The sequence below is a fragment of the Tursiops truncatus genome, chromosome 9 (genome assembly GCF_011762595.2).
Source record: "Tursiops truncatus isolate mTurTru1 chromosome 9, mTurTru1.mat.Y, whole genome shotgun sequence".
NCBI lineage: Eukaryota > Metazoa > Chordata > Mammalia > Artiodactyla > Delphinidae > Tursiops > Tursiops truncatus.
This window is the reverse complement of record NC_047042.1, coordinates 72302739-72322530: the sequence shown is the minus strand read 5'-3', so window position 1 is coordinate 72322530 and position 19792 is coordinate 72302739. Positions and strand designations below refer to the sequence as shown.

Sequence of the window (19792 nt, the reverse complement as noted above, 5' to 3'; positions counted from 1 at the left end):
CTTGTTCTTCAGTTAACAAAAACAATATAATTATACATAAAACTATCACATTGCTTTTGGATCAAGTTTTAAATCACACCTTCCTGAGGGTAAAGAGGTGGGTTGGGAATTTAGTTCTTAATATAGATAAATAGATCCTTATATGGCTGTGAACTATGGCATGCATCCTAATATTAGCAAAGTGGTTCACTAAAGAAGGAAGTAATAATTTTACAAGGATGTGATGAATACTGGAGTTCCTTTGGAAATGTTTATTATCCAGTTCTACACCAGTACAACATGTATGCTATGAAATGAGGGGAGTTAGATTCTAGAATCTGAAAGACAAATAGTAAAAGAGTAAGTGAAATAAAGCCTGCGGGCTTTCTAAAGCATGAACTATACTACGACAAGCTGTAGCATGGTTAAATAAATTATATTTACTGTGAAAATGTTATATAAAAGAGGTATATTAACCAGTGATATAATAGCCATCTCTATATTTTTTCTTATTTTTCATCTTGGCTATTCTTGGAATATTTACATTCTGAGAAAATCTATATTCCCTGTCCACCCCTTCACCCACCTGAAATACCTTTATTAAAGCAAGAAAAATCAGGTTAAAACACTACACCAATAGCAGCAGTGATGAGGGAAAAAGAAGTAGCTAAAGAAGTCAGACTATGCCTGATTATCAGTTTTCTAAGTGGGGAAAACCTATGATTGACTCATGATAGTTTTGAAAATCCCAATATATTATTAGCCTCATCTGCATCCTTACGCCAGCATGGTAACCTGCAGTAACAGAGCACTTGGCAGGAATGTGACTCAAGAAGGGTAGGATGGTTCTTTTAGTCAGAGTTGTCATCACTGAAGGAGCTGGAATGACCACATCCCTTCCAGACTCCTAATACCAGAGCTCCATTTCTACAATAAAAAGGGACAGCTACAAACCACTAGGCAAGAAATAAACCCATAAAATCTGGGCCAGGTGCCAAGGGCTAGCCATGTGGAAACGTGTGCCATCTACTACTTATCTAGGTTTAAAAAAATGTTTTAAATCCTTTTCTTGGGATTTTAGTCTATAGTGTTTTATATTTGAATCTCCCATATTTAAGTTAAAATTATTTTATTTTTAGAAATATCATTTAAGAACTTTCAAAGTCATCTGGAAACTAGCCAATACATTTATTAAAAGGAGAATTTTGTTAAGGAATTAGGGAAGAAAGAGATACCATTATCTTTGTATCTAAGAGAAGGCGTGAGGATGAGTGGGACATTTATAATATATTTAATTTCAGTCTAAAATAACCCAGATTCCATCCCTTTTAAGAAAACAAGGAACTTTAAAAAATTGGTTTTATGCCAACCGGAAACAAAACAAAAACAGGGCTTAGGTGAGCTCAGTATCCATGTGCTAGGGGCTATGTTTGTAAGGTTTGTAGAGTATCTTTCCTCAGATGATTCACACATAACTTCTGATGATATATGTAGACTTAAATAGTTTATTTTTATTAAATTTATTTGAGCTATTCCAATTCAATAGCAGTTTGGGGGAGTATATAACTCAGTTCCCATACTTAGCACAGTTGTCTTACCTCTACATCTTCTAAACTGCCCTAAAGCAATTCTCCCCAAGCTCTCCATGGGATGTTAATTAAAGTTGTGTGAAGGGAAAAAAGGGTGGGGGGGATTCTGAGTTAAGTTAGTTTAAAACAGTCTTTTTTATGACTTTCTAAAAAAGATGTGAGGGTAGACTGGTAGACTGGGAAGCTCTAAGATGTGGGAGGAGGAGGGTTATTTGTACTAAAAAGTTTTTGTACAAAAATGTTTAATGCTGTTAACACATACACATGCAAAGATTAATATGCATGACAAATCAGAACTGTGTTCTCAAAATTTTACATTACAACTTCAGAGTTCTTGAGTTAAGTCCATGAGAGAGTACCAAAATTTACCAAAAGCATTGCCTCAGAAAAGTAGATAGATTTACAATTTCAGGCTGAAAGCAGTCAAGAAACTATCCCTCATCTCCTCAATAGAGAAATTATTTTTGTAGTACTATTTGTAAAAATTATTATTTTTCCAAGGCAAGTAGTAGCAACTGGAGTGCTTTGACATGCTGCCAGCAGTCACAGTGATTTAAAGGAATGGTCATGGCACTGCTATAAACCAATAATTTAAAAGAGTTGGAAGCTGCCCTTTTACAACAGGGATATACATATATGGACTTAAGCGTGGGCCTCTGTTATAGAATTCAGCACAAGCATTAATCCATTTATGGTGGGGAATTTTCAGTTTTCAGCCAGCTCTAACCCAATCAGAAATTCTCCGGAGAGATGTATGCTATATTCAAGTAACACTTTTCTTGTAAAATGTAACTCTTTTATTGGAAGGATTTATCAAGGATAAGACAAACAATTATATTACTTATATGATAAAGAACCTGTGGTTCCAATGATATGAAATAATTGGCTATAAACTCTTTGATATCTTAGGTTTCTGCCTTGCATTTCATAAATATTTGTTATCTCTAAATATTACTTAAAAGTGTGCCCAGAAGATAGTAGCTCTTATGTGATAAGTATCAGGTCTCCTCAACCTTTTATTTTTCTCTGGTCTTGTAATTACTGGTGCACTGAAAAAAAAGGAGAGCTCACAGTTAAAATATTATTGTCCACCAAAATATGCCGCAAAAGTGCCACACGTAGGGTGGATAGTCTGGTGCAGTCCACAGTTCACTGGGCAGGAGAGTGTAAAGATGGTTCTGAGTTTCTGTTCTATCCTGTAGAAAGGCGGTGATAAGGAAGGTTTTGGCAAGTTTTGGGTCCAAATTCCAGCTCTGCCATCGATAAGCCTTGCTTAGTAAGTTATTTAACTTTCTTAGTCTTTGACTTCTTGTATATAAAACAGGAATACTACCAGTTATCTCAAAAGGTATTATGAGGATTAGGTACAATCAGGTAAATAAAGCGATAAGCAGAATTTTAAGTCGTCCCATGACCTTCACCCCTGGTGTTATTCCTATTATTATGTTACTTTATATGGCAAAGGGGAGATTATCCAGGTGTGCCTAATCTAATCACAAGAGCCCTTAAAAAATATTGTTTTCTCTGGCTGGGCGCATGAGAGGAATTCAGAGAGATCGAAGGTGCAGAAAGGATTCTAAGCAATGTTGGTGGCTTAGAAGATGGAGGTTGCCAAGTACTAAGGAATGTGAGTGGCTTCTAGAAGCTGAGAGCAGCCACTGGATGACAGCCAGCAAGGAAACAGGGACCTCAGGCCTACAACCACAAGGAAATGAATTCTACCAACCTGAGGAATGAGCCTGGAGGCAGATTCTGACCCCAGAGTTTCCAGATTAGAGCTCAACCTACCCAACCCTCTGATTTCAGCCTTTTGGGACCCTAAGCAGAGACTCCAGCTAAGCTGCCTAGACTTCTGATCTAAAGCATAAATGGATATTGAGTTAATTAACAGGTGTTATTTTAGCCTGCTAAATTTGTAGCAATTTGTTATGCAGCAACAGAAAACTATTATGAGTGCTTATTGGTGTGTGACACAGAAGATGTTCATGTATTATATTTCTTATAATAACTAAAAGGCTCAAACAAGTCATTTTTAACTCCCTTGGGTTTTAGTTCTTTGATCTGTAAAATGAGGTTTGGCTAGCTAAGTTACTAGTCCCACTCTAAACTTCCATACATCTAACAGTTCATTTTCAGCTTTTTACAACTTTCGAGACACACCTTGAATAGACAGTCATGCCTGTTGGATCTCTTCCACTCACTCTCTAGATCCATTCTGCACAGTACCCTGTGTTGTGCCCTAGGAGGCTGACCCCTAAGGACTGAAGCAGTGTGTTACCCTGTCCCCAGCAATGGAAAGCACCAGCAGGAAGTCTAAGTGATGAAGAAAATGAGGTCTGAGTATTTATTTCCTGGCTTCCTACAAGTGTACAAGGTGCTAAGGGGGGAAATGATTTACTTTACTTGGGAGTGTGTGGAAGCAGGGACAGAGGGTGCTATGGACTGAACTGTGTCCCTCCCCAAATTCCTATGTTGAAGCTGTAACCCCCAATGTGACTGTATTGGGAGACAGAGCTTTTAGGAAGTAAAGTTAAATGAGATCATAAGGGTGGGGTCCTAATCTGATACAATTGGTGGCCATATAACAAGAGGAAGAGAGAGATCTTTCTCTCTCTCTATGTACACACACAGAGAAAAGGACATGTGAGGACACAGTCACAAGGTGGTCATCTACAAACCAGGAAGTGGTTCTGGTGAGGATGCTTTGATCAACCATGCTGATGCTTTGATATTGGACTTCTAGCCTCCAGAACTGTAAGACAATAAACTCCTGCTGTTTAAGCCACCAGTCTATGGTATTTTGCTATAGAAGCCTGAGCTGACTAATACAGGGAGCAAAGAACTTCTCAGAGATAGTGCTTGGGCTAAGACTTGAAGAGAACAGGAAGGACTTTTTGTTTCCAGGTGGTGAGATGTAGGGTCTTTCCAGGCAAAGGGAACATGAGGCAAGGCACAGAAATTTCAGGAAACAGCATGTGTCTAAGTAGTTGAAGCACAGATGCCTGAAATGGGAGGGGAGGCTGGAACAGTAGCAGAGGCCAGATATTGAGGTTTAACATCAAAGGCCAAAGACTTCGCTTAAAGGATCAACTCCAGTGGGAAAACACTGAAGGTTCTTAAGCTATTGGGAAGTACATAATAGTATCCATTTTCAAAAGGCCATTCTTGTGGCTGCATAGAAGGCCAGACTAATAACAGTGAAGAATAATTAGGCTCTGATTTTCACAATGTGCTCCATGAGGCCCTAAGGGTCTCAGAAGTCCAGGGTCACCGTGAAGATGGAGGAGGAAGCTAAGTGGACAGGATCCTGAGACCCCATGTCCACTTCAGTCCCAGCCCTGAAGTTCTGTGGCCCTGGACCAGACCTGGAATCTTTGTTACACTCAGGACAACCAGCCTTAGAAAGTCTGTAAAAGGTCTTCAAAGACTGTACTGAAAATGGCTCATCTGGAGGTAAAGGCACTTACCCTCAAGCCTTCCAGTTGTGGTGAAAAGGTCAAGGAATTATCAAAAATTCTGAGAAATGTGTCTGGAATGCCAGGAATAAGACAGCACTACTAAGTAACACCATTTGGACAGACTATATAAACCCAAGTTAGATTAGAGGCCATGACAAAGCCCTAGTCTTTTATGGCTCTTAGCAGATTCTCAGACAATACCCAGGTAAGGAGATGAGATTGTGTGGAAAAATTAAAATAAATAAGTGATTTTCATGCCATAGATATCTGTTCTTATCTGACATTTTTATCTGAAAATATCAGATGATAGTTATCTACAATACAAAAATAACACAGAGCAAATAAGAACTACTATAAACTAACCTGCTTTAGAGAAAAGACGCCATCACTTAGGAATGAGCTTTAAAAATCTCATCAGCAGTTTTTGGCAAATGTATAGTCAAACTAAAAAGAGTATATTTTAAGACTGTGAAGCAAGCACTGTGCCCAGCAGAGGGCAGTGCAGCTCTCCACAAAACTCAGTACAAATGAGAGTCGCGCTCACATTAGGAGCTGAAATATTCTAATCCATGAAAACTATTTTGTGTCTAGTGACTTTACCTTTCTAAAACGTGACAGACATATTGACCAACTGCTATGTCGCTTGAAGAGGCAGCACAGGAACAGCTATTAAAGTCCTGTAAATTTGAAATTCCCTGGAACATATTAGCTCCTTCCAGATAAAGAACTGTATCATCATTTGGGGAGGGCTAAGGTTTTCCTTTGCCTTCACTATTTAAAACAACTGTCTTTGTTTCCTAAAACTTACTAAATAAATGAGCTTTTAAAAGAGGCTAATATCCCAAATTTTATTTTACATTCTCCTTTAACTTGCACTGTATACAACCTCAATAGCTGAGGACATTTTTTATTCTAGAGCATTTCCTATGGAAATACGCAGTACAAAAGTGGCTCTCAAGTAAGATTCATTCCAACAGGCAGCTTCCATCCTAATAATGTACGGTTGATCGTTTTAATATTTTTCTTCTAGCAATATTGTGCTAATTCTAACTTTGAACAGACTTATAAACTACTATTACGGTCTTGACAGCCGCTGATGAACATTTATGTTCTTCAAAAGAACAGGTTTAAAATACCAATTTTAGGTTTATATGATGTATGATAATTTTTTTTAAAAACATGCAAATAAGAGCTATACAAAATACACATTTTTGATCCACTAACATTCATCCTCCACATATAGGCACTTGATTCAAACAAAAACAATGGCGATGAATTATTTTTTTAAACTCAAGTGTTTCAAAGTTTTTCAGTAGTAAATTTACAGCTGAAAATTTTGGAAAGACCTAGATTCAAGTCAATTTCCTGAGAACTAGGACATGACTGCTCAATTCATCATATTTATTGTTTATCGCAAATGTACAGGTGAGATGTGCAGTTATACGTTTTTAACAAAAGAATAACTAATAAATAGTCCTTCAAGATTACCACAAAATAGTCCTTCAAGATTACCACAAACTTATTTGCCACTCAGAAAAGAGACGTATTCAGTATTTCAGTCTCATAGGGAAACTGAAGAACAGCAAATAAATCAAACAATTCTAAATATAGTTACTATGGCCCAATTAGCTCGAATAATGATGGGAAGTCAGAATAGCTTTACTTCTTAGAAAAGAATATAACAGAGCCACAACTTAGCAACCATGCTGGGTAGCCTGTAAGCGATCTCTGCTGTCTGAGGAAGCAGTGACAAAAAGCAGGAATTACTATTGTGGTTGTGGTTTTCAAAACATTACCTCCAGAAGTGCAGTTCGAACCCCTCACATTTTCCTTTGCATTTTAAACAGGGGGCTCCAAATCCTTGCTCATGTCCTAAGCCCATCTGTTAAAGAGAAAACAACGTGAACCTGTTATTACATTTTTTAAAAAAAAATCTTAAAAAAATCAATAAATTATACCTTTAATTCCATTTACCACTCCTGTTGATATAACTTGCAAATAAATCTTTTATGAGTGTCACATTGTTTAGTCAGTGATGACACCCAGGTACACTAAATGGCGATTCCAAGTACACACACAACATACTTTGTATTCTTATTGCTTTTTTTCATGAATAGAAAAGCATTAGAATACAACTACATAGAAGACTACAAATATTGCAAGTGACAAAAAGTCATGAATTCATCTCTTTGGCCACTTCATGCCCTGTATACAATAGATACAGGGAGCAGTCAGAGGAGCCAGAGCTCGGAAAGCAAGCCTAGCCCCAAATGACATATTTTTTGGCAAACATGGAATATGCAAATGATTTAGGGAAATACAATTTAATATTATTTTATTTTTTGATAAATATAATAATAATAGCAACAACAAACATATTGAATGCCAGGAATAGAGATAAAGTACTTATCTCATTGAAATCTTACAGAACCTCATAAAATGCTTATAAAGTAGGCAATATTGTTCTCCACCTTAGAGATGACAACTGAAATTCAGAGAGGCTGTAGAGCTTGCTTAAGATCAAAATGTTAATAAATGGTAGAGAAGAGATCTGACTCCAGGTCTACCTGACTCCAAGGTCTGTGCTCTTATGCCTGAGGTAGGGGTGGAGGGGTTGTACTACTGTCCTCATTATAGCAGACTATTTCCCTTTCCCGTATTGAACAATAACCCTCTGGAACTCCTGAGACATGACTTAATAAGCAGAAGAGGGGGGTGCAGATGAGGGAAGGACACAAGAAGGCAATGGAACCTCTTTTACCCAACTATTGATACTAGAGTAAAAAAGATTGACTGGCTTTGCTTCAGCACATTGGCAAATCACCAGTGCCTCAATTATTCTGTAGCTTAAATGTCACATCAGTGACTGCTGACAAATTTGTTACTGCCTAGTGTCTGGAGTAAGAGTTCAAGCCAGATGAGAGATTTTTTTCAGTGGCTCCCTGTTGTAGCTTGACCAAGTTGTGTTTCTCCTGTGCAGTCAAAACCACATTGTAACTTGTTCCTTGAAAGATCAGCTTGACCATGCCCTGAAATTTAAATGAAGCCCTTCCATTTTTCCCTGAAGAAAATGACCACATCCTCTTATGATAACTAACGGCATATTCAAAACCAGCTGGTCCACCCAGCTGCTTAGGAGAACCTACAATATTTTAAAGGTATACCCTCTCAAGAATACTTTCTAAAGGGGATAAAAATCTGTCCAGCATTAACTAAACTTTGTCACCTTTGCCATGTCTCCATTACCAATTTTCAAAGATTTAAAATTCTCTAAATTGTATACTTTAAAACTAGACACTTTTTTTTGAAAGAATCAAATTATTTCCTTGTCACTGATCATTATAGTTCACAGTACGGAAATAAAGTGGGTTACGCAAAAGACAGAGAGAATCTAGCTATTTTAGTTTTCTGGTCTTTTGCAAGGAACATAATTAAAGAGTTTTCTCCATTACGATATCCACAGTAAAATGAACAGCAAATCTAAAAAGAGGTCTATTCTTTTTCAAGCCCTTTCCAGTTTTCCATTACAGGAGAGGTAACAATCCTGAATCCTCCTGGTATATGGATTTGCCTCATACTGTGTTTCATGCATCTCCTGCTAAACTCTGATCCCAAATGAAAATTAAGATTACATTATTAAGGCTTAATCACATAGCTTAGCTTAAATCAGCTGCTTCAAACTCTCTTGTATATAATTCATAGTAAGAAATACATCTTATCCCATGAAAGAAAACATGCAGACATACACAAACTTATATGTAAGTGTGTATAAAATCCTGAAACAAAGATTTACTGGCTTATATAATAATGGAGAACTAAGTATGCTTCTGCCTCTAAGTTAAATGGCCACCTAAACAAATTCTTGCCTGCCTTCCAATCTAAATCATCTGGTCTGAGCAACACTGGCCTTAATAAAATACCAGAAACATACTGGACCAATACCATCTCATTCTGTATTTCTGAATGAAACTTGGAAGCTCAGCTAATGTAACTAGAACCTCAATTAGTCACCAGAGATTTTACACTAAGGCCTCAGTGTAGCTCATTGCTGATTTACAAAGTCAGCCTTGGAAAGGGGCAAGTTGTTTCTTTCCTACCTGCTTTTCAATCTTCTTAAAATGGTTATCAGTTTATTTATTAGAATTATTAGAACTGGTGGTGTCTCATGAACATCTACTCTTTTAAAGTGCCCCACATATTCTTAGTGCGGGACAGGCCTAGGCATCCCCCTGGTGTAAGAGATCAGGAAACTAAAATTCAGAGGAGAGTTGATTTGCTCCTGGTCATACAGCTAGTCGACAGCAAGCTAACCTAAAACCCAGTCTGACTTGTGCTGCACTGTGCTAGTGCTTCTGGGGCAGACTCTATAGGGTGTCCAGTGGGACCCCTTCCGTTTTCTAAAAAGATTCCCTGCCTCATTTCTGCTTCAAGGAAAAGAACTACAGGCCCCAAGCCTCCTGCAACATGTCTCAGTGGAGATGAGTTTGAGGCCTCTATAAAGAGAAGCCTTGAATCAGGCAGGGAGGTTGGGAAAGCTCTTTTGAACAAGTGATAGCTGAACTGAGCTGGAAAGGATGAGCAACATCTAACTCAGTAAAGAGGAGGAGGAAGTACATTCAAGGCAGAGGGGACACCATATTTGAAGCCTGTGACAGAAGAGGGATGGTTAAAGCTGAGGACATCTTAGAGTACTTGAGAGGTGATACAGCCAGTCTTGCAGCAGGCCAGGTGGGGTTCTCTCTCTTTTTTTCCTTTTCCTGAGGAAGAAATATATCTCCTGAACAATTTGGTACGGTGTCTTAGGCCACCAGATTTAACAGAGAAGACATTCCCAGAGAAAGGATGATACTCTAAGGAGGAAGCTTTAGAGAAAAGCCATGCAGGCAATGGGGGTGGGGTGGAGAATGGGGGGAGGGGGGCAAGAGCCCCTCTTAAGTTCTGCTGGCCAAACCTCAGGGTTAGGGAGACCCACGGAAATAAAGTGCGTTATGCAAAAGACAAAAGAATCTAGCTATTTTAGTTTTCAGGAGACCCGACTCTGAGAAAAGCAGTAATTTGAGAAAACGGCTCTGCAGTCTGCCCTGGAAAGCTCAGAAAGCACTGCTCCAATGTTCTTCCACCCCTGCCGGCCGGCCTGCCTGGAAGGTCACCTTAATTCCATACAGGCTGTTTCCTGCAATTTGGGTTTGTGACCACCTTAAGAACATGTCCCTTCCCACCTTCCCAAACACACACACTTTCCTCTTCCCCCAGGGCCCAGACATAAGGAGTGAGGGGACTCTCAAAAATCACAAAGAGACAACAAGTAAATGAAAGAGAGTGGAATGAGGTCATGGCAATATGATACACTCTCTCCTGCTATAACCCAAAGGAAGCAGTTCTAATTAAAAAACAACACTCAAACCAAAAAAGCACCTAGTTTTCAAAACCACTGTTAGCAGCTAAAGTGATTAGAGAGTTTCAGACTGGCAATGAATTTACTCTCTTTAAGGGAATTTCATTAAATTTCCCCTGTAAATGAAGCTATAAAAAGTCAACCTCCTTGACACCCAGCATTGAAGATCTCTAACTTATGCCACTTACTGGGTGGATACGTCTTCCATAATCTTACCCTTTTTATCAACCTCAGTTAGGATACAAAAGCACAAAGCCACTCAGACAACAAAGATCTGTGGGTCACACTCCAGCATTTTCCCTGTTTTGTCGATGTGCCTAGTTCCAGGCTAAGTTATAATCCAGAGTGCAGTGTGTTCTCTAATCCTGTTCAATCCAATTTAGATGATAAAATTGCACCCCCAGCAGACATATCCCTACTGGTGTGAGGCAACTTTCTTCTGCTTTTGTTCCCACGCCAATTTAGGCATCCAGGAATCTGCTACTCTCCCTTTAACAAGTCAAACATATATCAAATGAAGTAAAATGTACGGATTTTACTCTGTAGTAAAATGAGTTTCAGAGCCAGAGCTGCCCTAGGCACAGTTTCTCAAGACCTATTCCGAGACCTTTTGGGCAGAGGTCACAGGAGCTGGGATTCCCCAACTCTTCTTAGTCTCAGTTTGAGGGTCTGGAACCCCATCTGTCCTAAGGGCTCAGCCAATTTCTCTTCCTCCTTACTCTGTTCAGGATTCCCTTAAGTCCAGGATCCAGAATTCTTCTCACTATACCTTGTCCCTCCCCCTACCCGCAGCACAGACTGCATTCTTTGGTCAAGGTCCTTCTCCTTTCCTCAAGGGCCATGGCTGTTACTCTTAGACATCCGGATCTTACCGGTTAGTTTCTGCCCAGGTTTCTGGGCTGGAGAATTCTTGGTGAGGGATGAGAACAGGGAAGGTGTTATTTAATGATACCCATGGTGTGTGGGAGGGGGTGGTAGAGAGGAAGGGAAGTCCAGAAAGTATTAGCCTCAGCTAAGATAGCCTAGCTGCTTAGAACGTGAAGTTCAGATCCTTGGAGTAATATAAACACCAATATATGTGTGCTCATATGTCGTATGTCACGAGAATTAGCTACACCAGGTATTAAGGAAATGATCAAGAATTACATGGCTAAACAGTGAAAATGTAGAAAGAGCACTGGAAGAGAGTCAGGAAAACTGTGATCTGGCCCCAAGGTATTATATCACTGCCAAGTCCAGTGATTTTAGAAGTCATTTTTCTTCTTTAGGCTTCATCTAGGTAATGAAGGAATTGAACTAGATCAATTCCAAGACACCTTTTAATTCTAAAATTATGACTGAAAATCATGTTTCAGATTAACTTCATCTTAGTTGTTATTCAGCATGGTCATCTGCTCAACATTTAAACACTAAATAGAAAATAATTATTTGAGAAAGCTAATATATTATTGGCTCTTACAGGTCAGAATCATTTGGAATTCAGCTTGGAATAGTAGTTTATAAAGTACACATAGGAAACAAAAAATTTACGTTCTGAGGGATAAGACACAGTTCTGTTGCACATAATTATTTCAACAGCAAATGTGATACAGTATTCCCTGCAGAGTCAATGCTTGGTGCCTGAAAACACATGCTTTTTCATAAGCACACAAGTCCCAAAGCTGTCTTCTTCATATAATTTTAGTAACGCATTCTGGTCAGCATCAATACAAGGTTATGACAGATTAATTTTTCTTCTTCGGTGTCCAAGAAAACAGGTTCTTTGGATTGACTATATTTGGAAAAACTACAGTCACGCTTTAGGAATACCTATCAAGGTCCTTTGAAAAAATAAAAATGACGTATAATATTTATTCTGAAACACTAGTCATAGACAAATAAGACTTTTAAAATATCCTTAATTATAGGATCCAGATACTGAGCTTATAGCACTATGATCTGTGCCTCCAAACATCCATCATCTCCTGCTTATTTTAGAGTAAGAAACGGGAATGGGTTCAATTTCTCCATATTCATAATTTCAGGCAACCAGATAGGTTGGCAACATTTCAAGTGACCCTTATGACCCAGGAAAGGGTACTGCATGTCAGATACTTTAAAGAAAGAGGAAAGAAGAGTAGAGAACATCTGGTATTTCAAACACAGTCTGAGTTGATTTGGATACAATTTGGGTCTGGAAGATATTATTCAGTATTCATGGTGAGATCATCTGATTCATGCTGTTTTCATAACCAAATTTCCCTCTGGAGCAAAAAATCATATGTGGTTACTAAACAAGCAAGTGTTACTAAGACTTCTTTAATCATCTTGGAATGAAGCTGACCAAGGTAGATTATATGAAATACACATATATTCTCTCTCTCTGTATATGTGTATCTGTATTCATCTACCTATACATATATATGTATACATACATGCATTCATATTACACTCTTAGGTATTTTAGATCTTGTTCACACGAATGAATATTCTGGACAAAGGAACTGCATTTCTATGTAAATAATTCCTCTCAGCACGTGGCTCTTTTAGAAACCTGGTATAATCTGTGAAGTTCCCCCCACCCAAACCCAAATCGATATGTTTTCATTAATCTCTCTGACAGATTTTAAACAGTTTTAGATTTTTAGCTCAATGCCTGTTTCACATTATCTACTAAGATTTTCAGTAACCACCCCCCATAGAAAAAAAAAAAAAAAAGGTTAGGTTGCATAGAAAACCAGACTTAAAAGTAAAAAGAGAGGCATCCTTTAACTTCTATAGTTTGCCAAGTGTTTTAGGTGAGAACACTTTATAGGTGAGAATAATTTATTGTGATTAAGAGCCACGATTAATCATTCCTACTAAAATTGCTGTTATCTTTTCCTTTAATCATAAGAACGAAAACTTCCCATCTCTCACTTACTCAAGTCTGAAATACATGAGAACAAGAATGAAGAAAAAGTCATTACTTAGTCAGTCACTTAGTCACGAGGCCTTCTTTATCCTCGTCTAAGCCATGCTTTTTAGGTCCCTGTCTTTTCTGGTCTCTTCTCTAAAACCTACAGTTTCCTCCTTCATCTCCACTCCACAGTTCGTGTTCAAACTTCTATCACATCAACCTGGGAACATACTCTCCAAACTAATCACTCCTTTCATATAATGTCATAGTGCTGCTCCCAAAGTTATTTTAATAAAACCCAAAGATGATCATAACATTCCCCTTGTTAGATGTTTTTAATGAGTGCAGTGAATTTCACATGTCTTAGCCTGGCAGAGAGAAAAAAGCCTTTTCAACCTGGCACCACCCTTGCTCCTACAGCTCCCTTCCTCACACCCCTCCCCTCCAGCCATGCTCTGCTTCTAGACGAGCTTTCTCCTTGCCTGGATCTCATTCCTCTTCTCCATCTGGTAAAATGCTACTCTCTATACACCCAGTTCAAACAGCAGTTACTTGGTGATACCTTCCTTGAACTATCCTCAGCAAAGTTCTTCTGAATTCCTATTGGTCTTGGTTCAAATTCTATTATTTAGTCCCTTTTTTCTATACTATGACATCCATTTACCCCACTAGACTGTGAGTTTCTTGTTCATATTTGAATTCCTGACGCCTGCTACACAGCCTGAGATTTATAGAAATGCCAAAAAGTGTTATCTATTTATTTAATACTTGTTTTAATTATCAAATGATTTATGACATAGCACCTTTACCCCAAGGAATTCCCATTGCTTTTCACAAGAAAATTAAAAAATAAAAAAATTTTTTAAAAAACGGCTCTAGGGCTTCCCTGGTGGCGCAGTGGTTGAAAGTCCGCCTGCCGATGCAGGGGACAGGGGTTCGTGCCCTGGTCCGGGAAGATCCCACATGCCGTAGAGCGGCTGGGCCTGTGAGCCATGGCAGCTGAGCCTGCGCGTCCAGAGCCTGTGCTCTGCAACGGGAGAGGCCACAACAGTGAGAGACCCACGTATCGCAAAATAAATAAATAAAATAAAATAAAATAAAATGGCTCTGGCAGGGGTGATGGTGATAATAAAAGCAATGTCAAATATTTATTGAGCAATTATATTATCAGGCATGGTTATGAGATTTTTACATGGATCATCTCATTTTATACTCATAACAATTCTATGAAAACTATTCATTATTATCTGCATTTTCATCCAGATGAAGAAACTAAAGCAGAAAATTGTTAACGGACCCAATGTCAGTTGCATTGCCGAATGCCTGTTCTTAACCTCCAGTGCCTAAACATAGGTCATGAACATGGAAAGACCCTGGGTTAGATAAATATTTAGTAACTAAATTTTTTAAATAGAAAGAAATATAATTTTAACTTGAGATCAAAATATTATAGCCAAGAATAAAATAATCAATGAAGGGTCTTTAGTTTTCAAGACCACTTATTCAGAAGTAAGTGGGAATAAAACTCTTCATAGCAGATTCTAGGATTCATTTCCACATCCCTTCAGCTTTTCAGCACATGAAGTACAAAGCCAGAGCCCTACATGATGAATTTGTATCATAAAATCCACTGTGAGACAAATGGACTGACACCTTTTTGTTCACACATAGTAGTAAATCATCACTAACAAATCATTGTGGTAGGAAAGAAAAGGAAACAAGTGATCTTTCAGTCTAAGTAGTTTATAATAAGTTCTATTCTGGAGGTACTGGGTCAATCTTCCTGGAACTTTAACAAATTAAATAGATAACTCCCACCCAGTCTTCCCCTACATTTCTTAGGTCAGTACCAGTATTAGGTAAGTGATACAAGGACTGTAACCAAGGCAACCTGTCTACTTCGATCTGGGATGTAATCAAATTGCAGCAGATTACCTAAGACATCCATACAACTTCAATAAATATGGTAACGTTTTTGATGAAGATCAGAGGTAGATCCCGCTGCTTTTTTCTAGGAAACAATAATGAATTTTAGTTTTGGTAGGTTACCTTGAAGCGATTCTAATTATTCTTTTTCTTAATGAGCACTGGTAGTTGTGAAGGTGGAAGTGGTAGTAAAAATACCTCAACCACCATTTGTTAAGATGTTAATACCTACCAGGCACAATACATACATCACTTTATGAAACTCTCAAGACGACCTGTGGGAAAGTGTTATCACTCCTATTTCACAAATAAAGACACTGAGACTTGGAGAGATTAAGAAATTTGTCTAAGATTGCCCAGCTATCTTGTTGGCAATATGCCAAGTGCAGAGCTGAGATTTGAATCTTGGCATTTCTAACTCTAAATCCTGAGCTCTTGACTATAAAGTCACCACTTTTTTTCTCCAAAATGAGACTCTGAAGATAAGTAATAATTTAAATGAGTAATATGCCTCATCTGTAACTTCTGTAGAACAATAGATTTTGATCTGAAAGACTGCTTATTTGTCACCAGCCAGGAGCGCTCCTTCCTAGACAAACCTGAGACTGATTATAAGAAACCTGTGTCAGCTGCACTAACACTGAATGCCCTGAGGTGATTAATCACGCACACAAGAGGGCCCTCAAAAGAATGGGTCAGGAGTCAAGGAAAATATCCAGGGTCCCGATGCAAAATAGGTCTCTTCCAATGTTATAGCAAGAGAAAAAACGTTTTAAAAGAAACAACAAAATACAAACGAACAAATTGAATCTCACAGTTGAAAGATCTTTATTCAAAACATGGAGACATCACTAGTACTCAAAATTACTTACTACATTATAGAAACGAATCCGTACATTTATGCAGTGTCCAGGCGTTACATAATGAGGCAAAAACTGCAATAATTCTTTTCATTTTTTTTTCAAATCATTAAATTCCTAGATTTATAATGGAAAACCTCTGTATTAATTGCAAATTACCCTAAAACTTAGGGGCTGAAAATAACAAATATTTGTCATCTCATAGCTTTCTGTGGGTCAGGCAGGTGGGAGTGCCTTACCTAGGTGGGCAGGCTCAGAGCCTCTTGCAAGGTTGCAATCAGGGGTCAGCTAGGGCTGCAGTCATCTCAAGGCTCGACTGGAAGGAGATCCACTTTTAAGCTCTCTCACATTGGCACCTGTGACATGGCAGCTGGTTTTCCCAGGGGCAAGTGATCCCACAGAGAGTGAGAGTACCCAAGACAGAAGCTGCAGTCTTTAATCTTGAAAGGGATATACATCACATCTGCCATGTTATATTCCTTGGCAGCAACTGACCAGGTCCAGCCCACACTCAAGGGAAGGGGAATATACAGGAGTATGAATTCTAGGAGGTGGGGATCAATGGGGGCCACCTTAGAGACTGTCTACCACGGCCTCTATTCTGTTTTGATTTTAAATACTAAGCGATTTGTGATGACAGACTTTACAAAGGGAGAGGATATAGGGTGTGCTTATCTACAACCCCTGACTTTATTTTTTTCCATTTCAAATATTTAAATGTGTCTTCACCCCAACGGGCATAGTAAAACAAAACTTTGCTCATTCCTTTATAAATGCTCTTATTCACCTCAATTTAACTGTTCACTCAGTCAAGATCAGGGAACAGTCTTCCAGGAGACAGGGTAGAATATGATTTTTAGTCTCTAAGTCTTATTCTCTAACCATCTCAATGTATATACATACACACTTGTGTGCACACATACTTGTGTTTTAGAACACAGCCACAAACCAGAATACAAAATATCAGGTTTGACTAGCAAGAAATTTCTAGAAATATATTTAAGAGAAAATTTTCACAATTTTTATATGTCATAGTCCTCCTTAATGAATAGAGAATAAAACTGGAAAAAGATTGATATAAACCTTATTCTATTACATAACTCTTCTGGTGATGGAAAGTAAAGGAAAAAATATATAGCACTTCTTTGTGATATCAGAATGTAAATTACTTGATTCAAATTAGGTAGTATTTATAGTCACCAGTCCATAACCAACTTGTCAGTACTGTATACTTTTTCGAAACCTAATGTATCCTCACCGTATTATTAGGGACAAAATAATTTAGATTTTTTTTAAGAGACTGCACTTATTTTAGGTAGCAAATTATAAAAAGAAATGTATTGTGTCTGTTCAGTTTATGCTGGCTCCTTATAAACGTTTTTCAAACTTACTATCAAATTATTTTTAAACTCTTACCTAAAGGCAGTCACTTGAGATGTTCACCAATAGAATACCTCTTCTGCGAATTCTACTCAAAAAGGGCCTCCTCCTTACTCTGTTACTTTGAGAAAGACAATGCAGGCTATAAAAATGTCACAGGCTACAATTGCTGATGAAATGGCTTCTTAATTAGGATAGGCTGAGCTCTGGCTCAGTGGAAAGACTCCGTAATGCGTTTGCTTTTATACACAGGTCTCAGAGACTCCCAATTATTAGCTATAAAAGGGATTTTAAAAACTTGATTCCAAAAGCCATCTGTAGGAGTCTCTTAAAAGAATTTAGATCATGACAAACAGTTCTAATTTGGTCTTGTCACTACCTCCACAGCTGGCTCTAAAGAGTGGATTCCACAGATAGTGCTGTGTATTGAGAAGCCTTTAATAAGACTGCATATCCCAAAACTTGAATATTACCATCATTGTTTACCAGGCCTAAGGACTACAGAATTATTTCTTTAGGAGTAACCTGTTATAGGAGTGGGGTGAGGATAACTATACAATTAAATGATTATTGCCACTAATTGCCTATCTAATCAGAGCACACGCAGGAAAAGAGGACAGTACAGGCATGTTTTCAGAGCCAGAATGAAGGGAAAGGCCTGTGGCACTGGCTGAGAGAGCTGTTAGAGAAGGATGCCCAGGGAATCATGATCATCCAAAGGACCTGGAGAGAAAAGCCCAACGGAGAGAAGGCTTTCACAGAAAATTGGGGGTAAAAGGCACAAAAAGACAATCTTCTCATTTTCCACTTTTGCCCAGGATTGGCATTCAGGTGTATTTAGAGCAAAAACAAAGTCTTATAGCACAGATAGGGGTCTTGGAAACTGGGAAAGGAAGGGAGAGATACAGAAACCCTACTGCCAGATGCCTTATGCTTATTTACTTATTGTTCAGCCTTTTCACACCATCCCTTACTCTGGAAAAAATGAATTATGTTTATATGATGTGTTGTGTAAACATAAGTGCCTTAACTAATTTTTGATCCATCTTCTGATTTTTGATCTATTAGAGAAATGGTTTAGAGTCACATGCTTTTTGTTCTATATTTAAACTATAGCCCAAGGACTTTGTCACTACAAAAGGTACACAGACATCATCTTAGATTTGTCTAGGGTTCAGGGGAAATAGACAACTTTCAAAATCAAAATTAGATTTGACTAGGTTAGAAAGGGGGCCCATTCTCAAGTGACCAATGATGTCAGGGAAGCTACAGTGTCCTGATTCTTTACTCTTTCTTATGTACAGAGGGCTATGAGGGTAATTCTGAATGAGAAAAGCCTTCTCTAAGACCTTTTCCATAGCTTTCACTGTGGGAGGCTGAGAAGACTTACATCCTAGCAATAGAGGGGGTATAAGTTACGATCTGTTGCCTAACAAACCACCCTTAAACATCGTGGCTTAAAATAACAATCATTTATTCTGTAGTTTCCGGTCATGATATTCTGCTCATGCTTCTGCAGTTTAACACCTTGGACTGGGTTCAGCTGGATAGTTCTTCTGGTCTGAGCTGGGCTCACTACATACGTAGTCACCTTTCAGGTGAGCTAGGGACAGCTAATATAGGGGAACCTCAGCTGAGATGTTTCATCTTTTCTATGTCATCTTTCATCCTCCAGTGGGCTGGACTAGGCTAGTTCACATGATAGTAGCAGGGTTCCAATAAAGTAGTTAGAAGCAAACAAGCCCTCGTGAGGGCCAAGCCTGCAGCACACACAACATCAGTTCTACCACTGTCTACCAGCAGCCCAGATTCAAAGGGTAGGAAAATAGACTCCATTTCTTAATGGAAGGTGCTGCAAAGAATTGCAGCCATTTTTGCAATTTACCCCAAAAACTCTGAGGAAGATTCTATTCAGGAAAACATACCTATTTCCTATACTGGACCAAAGTACCTGGTAATGTTAAATCAAGTGCCCCTGCTAGGGAACCTAATTAATATAGCTTTGAAATCTTTCCCATAATGACTAGCACATGGCATGTACTCAAACAAGTACTAGAAACACTTATAAATTTTTATCATAAAAAATTAAAATCAAAATAATTTGCAAATTATAAAAAGGAAAAAATGAAATCTAGTAATTTAATAAATTCCAGTTATTGAATTTTAAATATTTCTTTGTGTCCAACAAAGCATCAAGTATCAATAATTTTCTGAAAGCGTGTTGTCATAAAATTCTTGATGATAGATTCAGGTGCTTGTTAAATGGTTTGAAGATCTATGCAGGATTTTCTTCCCTCTAAATTGGATTTCTTGATAACGATTATGAT

At 38.2% G+C, this 19792-nt stretch overlaps 1 protein-coding gene across 3 annotated transcripts in view; it reads right to left on the bottom strand.

Annotated features, from left to right (window-relative positions):
* TES (testin LIM domain protein) overlaps positions 1-19792 on the bottom strand; it is a 47718-nt gene that overhangs the window by 14795 nt on the left and 13131 nt on the right. For all 3 annotated transcript variants that reach the window (XM_073809858.1, XM_004328115.3, XM_019925075.3), the window contains one exon: positions 6823-6908. In XM_073809858.1, the coding sequence (XP_073665959.1) occupies positions 6823-6908 (86 nt within the window). The remainder of the gene's footprint in view (positions 1-6822; positions 6909-19792) is intronic.